Raw genomic sequence first — 10700 nt, 5'->3', positions numbered from 1 at the left:
TTTTATGTGTCTGTTTTCTTCCAAGAGACAAATGTTAATGACATAGATCCTGTTTCATAAAAAAAAACTCCCTTAAAAGATTTGTCGGAAAAATGTCGCTATTACATTCCCCAATGTGGAATTTAAAAGTTAAAAATTTTATTAAATAAAAACTTGCATAAAAGCACTAAAATGAAAAATTTAATTCGTTTTGAATTGACAAAAGTTAATAACATTCATGAGGTGCTCGCGAGAAAAATATCTATGTGTCTCCATGTACGTAACTTTTTGCATTATTGTTTTTAGTTTATACTAGACAATCTTTTACTCTTATGCTCCGTGTAAAAGTGAATTGGTAGAAAAAAATGAATTATTTGATATGTAAAAAAGCACGATTTTTTTTCTAATACTAATCAATGTAGAGTAAGGGCCGCTCTTTTTCCACTCCTAACATGGCTAAAACACTCCCTGTCATGGTATTTATACAATATTAACCTTTGTGGGTCTGACTTTTTTAAGCATATTTTTTTGTTTAGTTGTGTGTCCCCTTTGTTTTCTTCTTTATCTTTTCTCGCGGATCCCATTTTCCTCCTACTTCTCTCCGTTCCTTCTTAATCTGTTAAAGACAATTCGACCATTTGATCAGTGCTAAGTTTAATGTACTTACTTAACATCTCCAAGGAATCTTTAAGTCCCCCCCTAACCCACAAAAAACGTAACTCGACAGGACTTTCTTGAGTACATTTTAACTTTTGATACGCATAAAAAACCTCACATCATAAATAAAATATGAGCATCCTTAATATTAAGGAACTTACATCATAATTGAAACATAAGCATCCTAAAACTAACATGTGATACTGTGAGTGGACCTATGAATACATGGCCCTATTCATGAATTAATAACGGTCTAACTCATTGCTTAATAAATCAGTCTCAGTAAGTTTAACAAACTTTTTTAACAGCACTTTTAAAGTTATTAATTACAACCGCACCTTCTAACACTATACAGCGATTTACCATCTTATGGCCTTCTTATACTTAGCTAGTACAATGCTTGAAAATTATATACGGTGTAATTAGTGTACCTTAGAAGTGCTCGTTTGATCTATATGAATTTAGAGAGATTATCCGATTTGGAAAATTGAACAACCATTGCGTGTTAACGAGATCCTGAAGGACGTGGATCTTCTATAGGCTTATGCAAATCAAGCAAAAGGACAAGCATGTAAGAATTTCCTAATGTGGGCTTCATTAATTGAAATCAACTGAATTAGTTTGGTCTAATAAAGGTAAGATATATGGGTTCTTAATAAGTCTAATATGGGGCTGGCTAGTGTGGGCCGAGTACGGCCCGGCCCGTAATGAGAGGGCCCGTGGTCGAAGACTCTATAAATAGCGCTCAAGTCCCTCCCCTAACCTGATGATGCACAATTTGACTCACATACGGATTTAGAGAGAACTTTCTTCTCGTGAGTGGCAATCTCATTAGGCCAGTGCTCTAACGAAGGGATAGGGGAGAAGCATTTGAGTTCGTGTTCGGAAACCGTCGCAAATTCCGCGTCAAGTTCGATGGATTCCAAACCAGGTACACAAATCTACAATTTCTCCATTATCGTGTTTCGGTTTCTGATTATGGTGATCCTGGGCGTGCCATTTTCGTGGCCAACATGTGGTATCGAGCCTCGCCATAGATTAGAACCGAAACATGCGGATTAAGACCGTTTTCGTTTTGTCCGAGAGGTTTTTGCCCAGTTTCGAAAATTTTTGTCGGATGAAATTTAAATTTTATTATATATTTGGAATCTACTCGTCGAGACGAGAAAAATGGTGGGCGGAACGTCGCCGGACGAGGCCGGACGCGCCTTCACGCGCCTTCACGCGCCTTCACGCGCCCTAGGCGCGGCGGCGCGTGACGGACACGCGCGTCGTGCCAACCGGCGCGTCTTTCCGCCGTAAACCGCATGCTGACGTCAGCATGACGTCAGCGAGGCGCGGATCCGGCTTGACCCGGGTCCCGACCCGACCGTTGACCCGACCCGGATCCTGACCCGACCGGTCAACCGGTCGGATCTCCGTTGACCGTGACCGGTCGGACCGGTACGTTGACCGTTGACCGGTTGGACCGGTCCCCCGGTCGGACCGGCTTGCTGACCGGTTTGACCGGTTTTGACACGCGCGCACGCGCCGCGTCTTCCGACGGCGCGTGCGGGCGTGTCCGATGTCCGTTTTGGACGATCTTGGTACCGACGCGCTCGTATCGAGATGCTCTACATTGTGGTGTATTTATTTTGCATGTTTGAAGCTTTAACAGATGTGAAAATACGTATAGAACCCTATATACGCGTATTTTTAGGGTATTTTTGCGTATTTTCTTGTATTTCTCTATGGTTTCGGAAATACATATGGTAGCTCACATATATATCACCACATAAGGACTGTGTAGAGTGTAATTCATTGTCTATCAATGAATGGAACAGTATAATTAGCATGGCATGTAATTTCAAAGACATACGCCCCTGTCTTTACGTCTAGCATTACATGTATATAGTGAATGTGATACATAAAGTACATATCCCTGGTATGAGAGATTTTCAAAGATTCAGTTGGGTAGTGACCGCCAAAGTGGCACACTTGACTGGGTTTGAGAAATATCGGTCTCATATTGTGGTGGGATGTCTCCTGTTCTATTGCATGATCATACTCCCAAAGGAGGTGATCTTGTATTGGTTCATGGAGGGGTACATGTATAGCATGTGCTTGAGAAATGACTAATCTTAGTGGTTCATACACCCAAAGGTGGTGATTTCACGAAAAATTAGAATATGTTCTCATGGCCGCTGTCATGTGAAGAGAATACAACTGCATGTCATATTTTCTGCCCAAAGGTGATTATGTGATGATGTATGTAACTCTTTGGATAAGTACTCACATGATGCTGATTGTATTGTTTGTTTGTTTTCCAGTGACCTTTTCTGTAAACGGCAATTCCATTTCCATTGAGGTCTTTACTGGTTTGAACTTTAAGAAATGGAAAGAGGATTTTCTATTTGGAATGGAGCTGGCGGATGTTCACATTGCTCTTACAAAGGATAAGCCGGCAGATATCATGGCTACCAGTACTGAAGCTGAGAAAACGGACTATGCTGCCTGGGAAAAGAGCAATCGGATTTGCTTATTGACAATGAAAAAAACCATTCAAGAACACTTGAAAAGTGGTTTGCCACCGATCGCATCGCTAAGGAAATGATGACATTAGAGGCTAGAAACCGCATTTCATCTAATGCGAGGTTGGTACACTTCTTCAAAAGCTCTTCAATATGAAGTATGATGGTACTGCTGGGGTTAGAGATTATGTCCTTAGGATGGTAGACCTAAAGACGAAGCTTCAAGCTCTTAATGTTTCCATTCCTGATGCTTGTATTGTGCATCAAGCCTTGAACACCCTTCCATCTGATTTTGGGATTATAAAGACAAATTATAATTCCCAAGATGAGACTTGGTCAGTGAATGACTTGATAGCAAGGGTGGTGGCAGAGGAAGAGAAACTTAAGAAGGAAAAAGGGCATCTAGCCTTATATGTTTCTGGTTCCCACAAAAAGAAGGATAAGAAGTTCAGAAATCGTACTCATAAAGGTACTCATGAAACTACCGGTCAATCTGACAATATGGGTCCAAAGAAAACATCCTTCAAAAGGGATGGTGGCCACTGCTTCTTTTGTAAGAAGAAAGGTCACATAAAGAAGGACTGTGGAAAGTTTAAAGCTTGGTTGTCCAAACGTGAGCCTACAGGGATTCATAAACTGGAGGAAGCCAAATCAGGATGAGTCAAGACTCACTGTGGGAAATAACGAGAAAGCTGATGTTGTGTTTGTGGGAGATGTAATCTTGATTCTAGACTCTGGTTTTAGATTAATGTTGAAAGACACTTTTTATGTACCTTCTTTTAGACGGAACTTAGTTTCCGTATCGTGTTTGGACATGTATGGCTACTCTTTTGAAATCAAGAACAATGTTATTTCTTTGTTTCTTAATTCAAATAAGGTTGGGTGTTGTTATATGTCCAACGGATTGTACGATTGTGTTTGTCTCCCAATGACATATACGTCGCTTATACGGCGAAAAGGTTGTTTCCAAAAGACCACTACCTAAGGAACAGTCTTATGCATTGTGGCATAAAAGGCTTGGTCATATCTCTAAGGATAGAGTAGAAAGGCTGATAAAGACTAACATCCTGCCTGCTCTTAAAGATGACCTAGAGATATGCGTAGACCGTTGTAGAGGTAAAATGACCAAGATAAGGAAGAAAACTCAGTCAAGTTCGACTGTTGGAGGTCATTCACACTTATATAAGTGGACCCTATACGGCAACCTTATGTAGAAATTTTTATTTCATTACATTTATTGATGACTATTCTCGATATGGCTATCTGTACTTGATTAAAGAAAAGTCTGAGTCTCTTGACAAGTTCAAGATTTTTCGGACTGAAGTCGAGAAACAGTTGGGAAAGGTCATAAAGGTTGTTAGATCTGACCGAAGTGGAGAGTATTATGGCAAACATGGCGATGCCGGACAGCTTAAGGGGCCATTTGCCAAATACTTAGAGGATTCCGGGATAGTGGCTCGGCCTTACTATGCCCGGAAGTCCCGAGCAAAATGGTGTAGCCGAAAGGCGCAATCGCACCCTTATGGAAATGGTGAGGAGTATGATAAGTAGGACAAATTTACCTGTTTTTCTGTGGGGTGAAGCTTTGAAAACAGCTTTGTACATTCTGAATCGTGTACCTACTAAAGCTGTTCCATTGACTCCTTTTGAGTTATGGACTGGACGTAAGCCTAGCTTAAACCATCTTAAGGTTTGGGGATGTCCTGCAGAAGTGAAGTTATACAATCCAACATTAAGTAAGTTGGACTCCAGAACCACTCGGTGTTACTTTGTATCTTACCCTGATCATTTGAAGGGATATCGGTTCTATAATCCCAATGGAGGCACAAGAATTGTGGAATCACAGACAGCCAAGTTTCTGGAGTTTGATGTGGCCGAAGAAAGTAGGCGCTCGCAGACTATTGAGGATAATAGTACGGTGGGTAATGTTGTATCTTTATCTCCTCCCATACGTATAATTGTGGAGACTCCCACACCACGATCGAACCCGTTGAGACTCAGGGATCCCGTTGTCGAGACAGCTCCTAATGAAGTTCCTCAAGGCTCTCGTGCACAGGATGAGGCCGTTGTTGTTCCAAGAAGGAGATCCATTAGGGAGAGACGATCAGCTATACCACCGACTATTTAGTATATATAGGAGAGCAAGACTACGATATTGGTTCCAGTAGCCGATCCAAGTGACTTATACGGAAGTCACTTGTCCTCGCCGGAACTGTGGTTGGATGCAATGAGAGATGAAATGCGATCTATGAAGCATAATGGAGTTTGGGAACTTGTTGAATTACCTGAAGGTCATAGACCCATTGGCTGCAAATGGGTGTATAAGACTAAAAGGGACTCCAAAGGAAAGATTGAGAAGTTTAAAGCCAGACTAGTAGCCAAGGGTTTTACTCAGAGAGAAGGAGTAGACTATGAAGCAACTTTTTCTCCAGTCTCTTCGAAAGATTCTTTCAGAGTGATCATGGCATTGGTAGCTCATTTCGATATGGAGTTACACCAGATGGATGTTAAAACTGCATTTCTCAATGGAGACCTTAATGAAGAAGTCTATATGATGCAACCCGAAGGTTTTGCGGCAAATGATTCAGGTACGCTTGTATGTAGACTGAAAAAGTCTATTTATGGTCTCAAGCAAGCTTCTAGACAATGGTACTTGAAGTTTCATAGTGTTGTCGCTTCATTTGGTTTTGTTGAGAACAGAGTAGATCAGTGTATATACTGCAAGGTCAGTGGGAGGAAATTCATTTTCCTTATACTCTATGTTGATGATATTGTGCTTGCAAGCAGTGACCTTGGTTTACTGCATGAGACAAAGTGGATGTTGTTAAAGAACTTTGATATGAAAGACCTTGGTGAGGCGTCTTTTGTCCTTGGTATTGAGATTCATAGGAATCGTTCTCGCCGACGATTGGGCTTATCTCAGAGGGCATATGTTGATCGTATCTTAGAAAGATTCAACATGCAACAATGCAAGCCAGGAATTGCTCCTGTCAGTAAGGGTGATAAGTTGAGTCTGTCACAATGTCCTCATTCAGATTTTGAGAAAGCCCAAATGAAGAATATACCTTATGCTAGTGCACTTGGGAGTATTATGTATGCTCAAGTATGTACTAGACCAGATATTGCTTTTGCAACAGGACTTCTAGGCAGATATCAGTCAAATCCAGGACACGATTATTGGGTTGCTGCCAAGAAGGTTTTGAGGTACTTAAAGAGGACAAAAGACTATATGCTGATTTACAAACATGTTCAGGACCTACAGCTAGTTGGGTATTCGGATTCAGACTTTGCTGGCTGTCAAGATGAAAAGAAGTCGACAACAGTTACATCTTTAAGTTAGCGGGAGGTACAAGATCATGGAAAAGTGAGAAACAGAAATCAATGACATCCTCTACCATGCAAGCAGAGTTTGTAACATGCTTTTCGGCCGCTACTCAAGCAATTTGGCTCCGGAACCTCATTAAGGAGTTGATCGTATTTGATTTTGTGGATAGGCCCATACAGCTGTATTGTGACAATAACTCTGCAGTGTTGTTCATTAACAACAACAGAGGTCTCAAGGGGTCTAAGCATATGGAGGTCAAGTACTTGACTATAAAGGAAAAAGTTCAGGATGGTGACATTGCAGTAGAGCACATTTCAACAGATGATATGATTGCAGATCCGCTAACTAAAGGCCTTCGCCCTTGTGTATTTGATCGACATATCATTAACATGGGCTTAGGAGTATCATGGGATACTGTTGATTAGTGGGAGCTGTTTAGTTTTATGTTGCTCTTATGAAGTTTGTATCTGATTTTGTTACATTTTGTAATATTTGAATATGTATCAACTCTTTTGCATTCAATGAGGTATTTGTGAATGTAGATTTATCAAGTTGAGTATACATATTTGATGAAAATCTCGAGGCATTGTGTAAACCTTGAGTACAGGCTATGGGGCATTCTTAGTATTAGCCTTAACGATATGTCTTGTTACACATAAAGTACAGTTAACTATCAAGGTAAGACATATGAAGGTTCGTTGGAACCATGAAGGATATTCTCTGGTGACACATTAGGTTTTGTGACACTTAAGGAGAGAGAATTTGGACTAACAAAGTGGACAACACATAAAGTATCACTCATTATGAGGTATTGTCCATTTGACACACTACCATATTGAATCCATATCAGTAAAGTTGAAAGCACTCGTGACCATGGAAGGCTCTGCGTGAGTACATGCAGTTACCGCCATGATTCGGTGTTCGAGATTTTATGGGATCGGATTGACTATTAAGAATAATCTCTAGACCAATATAAGGGTGCGCACACAGTTCTGTTTCAATTAATATCGCCCAAGTGGGAGAATGTAAGAATTTCCTAATGTGGGCTTCATTAATTGAAATTAACTGAATTAGTTTGGTCTAATAAAGGTAAGATATATGGGTTCTTAATAAGTCTAATATGGGGCTGGCTGGTGTGGGCCGAGTACGGCCCGGCCCGTAATGAGAGGGCCCGTGGTCGAAGACTACATAAATAGCGCTCAAGTCCCTCCCCTAACCCGATGATGCACAATTTGACTCACATACGGATTTAGAGAGAACTTTCTTCTCGTGAGTGGCAATCTCATTAGGCCAGTGCTCTAACGAAGGGATAGGGGAGAAGCATTTGAGTTCGTGTTCGGAAACCGTCGCAAATTCCGCGTCAAGTTCGATGGATTCCAAACCAGGTACACAAATCTACAATTTCTCCATTATCGTGTTTCGGTTTCTGATTATGGTGATCCTGGGCGTGCCATTTTCGTGGCCAACAAAGCATTCATGGAGATTAGTTAAGACTTCAGTCTCAAATTTCGAATATCCATTTTATATATAAAATACTTTAATTTGCAAACAAACTAGATTGAAAACCGTTAGCTACAAGAATAATTGGAGGTACATACGAAGATCGAGCCATTCACTCAGCCCTTAATTAATTCGGTTCTATAGGACTAAAGTCGCATTCGATCCAATCACCAAATTACATCATAGTAATTATTATAGGCAGACCATAAGCCTAATGCTATTTTATATACTTGGTCAATCATACATGTTAACCTAATTTTTTATCCTATGACAAAATATCCTGCAGGATGACCATAGTTCAAGCATCCCGCAGGATGACCATAGCTCAAGCATAAATGACAAATAAATTGTGCGATTCAGGTTTTTGGTTACATTATAGTAATTAATGTTAATCAGAAACAATAGCATACTTAATATCATATGCAGACGATAAGCTGTGAATATACTTGGTCAATCATACATGTTAACCTAATTTTTTCGATTGACAAATATCATGCAGGATCCATCATAGATTAAAGCATACGACACATAAGTTGCCTGATTCGGGGTATTTGATTTCAAAGTTAATCAGAAACAATAGCAAAGTTAAGTAAACACTCTTTAATACAATAACTTGCAAACCATCGTTTTCACATCACGACTAGTCAAAAAAGAATATTTACAAGGAACGCTCTACGGTAAACATCACTGATTATATTAAACCTAAAATTTGTATCTCTATAAGAAATTAGCACTGAATCACGATTCAGTATGTTAAAAGCTTTTCCAATTCATCATATAGATCGGACAATGCTAATTCTGGTCCGGTCGCCCATGGTTGTGCGGGAGTTGATGCCCCCACCGCCGGCATCAGAGGCGAGCCATAAAAACCAGCATCGTTAATGTTATCGTCTCGAGCATCGGCAGCTTGTGTCGATGAAGATGGAGGCACATCGACCTCTGTTGCGTTTTCTTCGAAGGTTATCTCGTAATGCATCGTCGGATCATCTTTATCGCCGATGCCGTCATGATTATTGTCTTGAGCATCAGCAGCTTGGATTGATGAAGACGGAGACGCATGTACCTTTGCCGTGCTTCCTTCAAAGGTTATCACATACGGCGTCCCCGGATAATCTTGACAAATGACCTCGTTCGGTGGTTGACGCATCGGCTCATTCCGGATTTGGTTCGATGGGGTACTACTAACCACAGATATAGGCATTGGCGGTGCGTACGACATTTGACGATGTGCGGCGTTGTCGAAGTGGACGGGATAATCGCACAATGCTAAATTCACGATTGGTGGCTTCAAACTACAGGCTCCGGAAACGACGGATGAATGTTGAGGGGAAATATAATCTTCCATTATTTTTACCTTTTTCCCTCGGCGATGTTCTTCAGTCGATCCGATCGTGATCACGTCCGAACCTTTTTTCTCCGCCATTTCGAGGTTTGTGATTGCACACACGACCAACTGCAAAAGGAAGATAAAAGTGAGAAAAGGTCAATTCAGATGTAAACAGAAATAGAGAAATTAATTAAACAAAATTTAGGGGAGGAAAGAGCTTAATGAAGAATCGTAATATGACAATAGTTGTGACCAAGATTGAAATAACAGAAAGAACAACGCCTAAAGAAAACGAAAAAGGGGTACAAGATCATTATATGAATGATTGTGTGGCAAAGCTTGAGTAAGTAATAACAGAAAATAACATGCAAAGGACGCACAGAAAACGGTATGAACAGGCAGTAATTGTTGACATTCTATGGTAATAATCCTCAAGAACAACATCATTCAACTCTATTTTCTGCCGAAAGGCATTCTTGAAAGTCTTGGAAAAAATTCATTCGATAAGTTCGTTAAATCCATTAACTACAGAAGATGAATCCGAGAAATTTATTTACCTCTTGACCCTTCATAGAGTACTCGTGCATGGTCCAATGTCCGTTCTTCGTCTTCTCGCTTCCGGTCGACGACTTAAAAGTGAACAGCTTGTTGTAACCGACGGTGTAGCCTCGATCGTCCACGATTTCTCGCTTATTCCCATTGCTCCAAGTCCCGGAACCGGCAGTCCTCTTCACCCTGGACTTGATCATCTTTAACCTAGTGAAGACGTAGAAACTTTCCTTCGAATTCGCGTCGAAGATCTCCCAAGGATCTTCGTCGCCGTAAATGTCGACCTCGGGCATGAATGGAGGAATGGCCTCCGATTGCCCTTCCACCTTCTTCGCGAGGTAATGGAAGAAGAGGTCGTCCTCGGACGGGCGAAACCGGTAACCGATCGGATACCCATCCATCGGTTTTATCTTCTTTCTCTCCATCTCCCTTCTCTCTCAAGAACTCTCTATACTCTGAATGACTGCGAATTGATTTGTGTGTGTATGTGATTGTTCTCGGCTTAGACCGGTAATGCTGATGCACTTAAATACACATGTGAGTTTCAATGGTGTATAAGATGGATACACGTAATGGATCTTGGACTTGAACCATCAAATATGTTGTATAATCTTTTTTCTTTCTTGTAAATCAATATTTTGAAAGGTGACGTGGCGCTTCTAGAGCACCGTTTCTACAATAATCTGCTTCGCAAGTTTGTTTGCGGTTGCCAATCCTAGAAAAAGAGGGATTCCTAATGCACTAGGCTTAAAAAACGTGCATTTAAATTTCAAAAATTAAAAAAGAAAGAACAGTGGCGGTGCATCCATCTTATGCACCATCAAAACTCTCATGTGTATTTAAGCGCATCAAC

General features: G+C 40.8%; 1 protein-coding gene across 1 annotated transcript; it reads right to left on the bottom strand.

Annotated features, from left to right (window-relative positions):
• Window positions 1-8716: 8716 nt before the first annotated feature.
• LOC115673590 (NAC domain-containing protein 48-like) lies at window positions 8717-10272 on the bottom strand. Its single transcript, XM_030595803.1, has 2 exons — window positions 9856-10272; window positions 8717-9424 (listed from the first exon to the last, which is right to left on the bottom strand). The coding sequence occupies exons 1-2, from the start codon at window positions 10270-10272 to the stop codon at window positions 8717-8719; spliced, it is 1125 nt and encodes a 374-aa protein (XP_030451663.1).
• Window positions 10273-10700: the final 428 nt, after the last annotated feature.

The sequence above is a fragment of the Syzygium oleosum genome, unplaced genomic scaffold (genome assembly GCF_021117445.2).
Source record: "Syzygium oleosum isolate NSW1041296 unplaced genomic scaffold, Sole_v2.1 Sole_v2.09, whole genome shotgun sequence".
In the NCBI taxonomy this organism is placed as follows: Eukaryota; Viridiplantae; Streptophyta; class Magnoliopsida; order Myrtales; family Myrtaceae; genus Syzygium; species Syzygium oleosum.
This window is presented reverse-complemented; position numbering and strand designations above follow the sequence as displayed.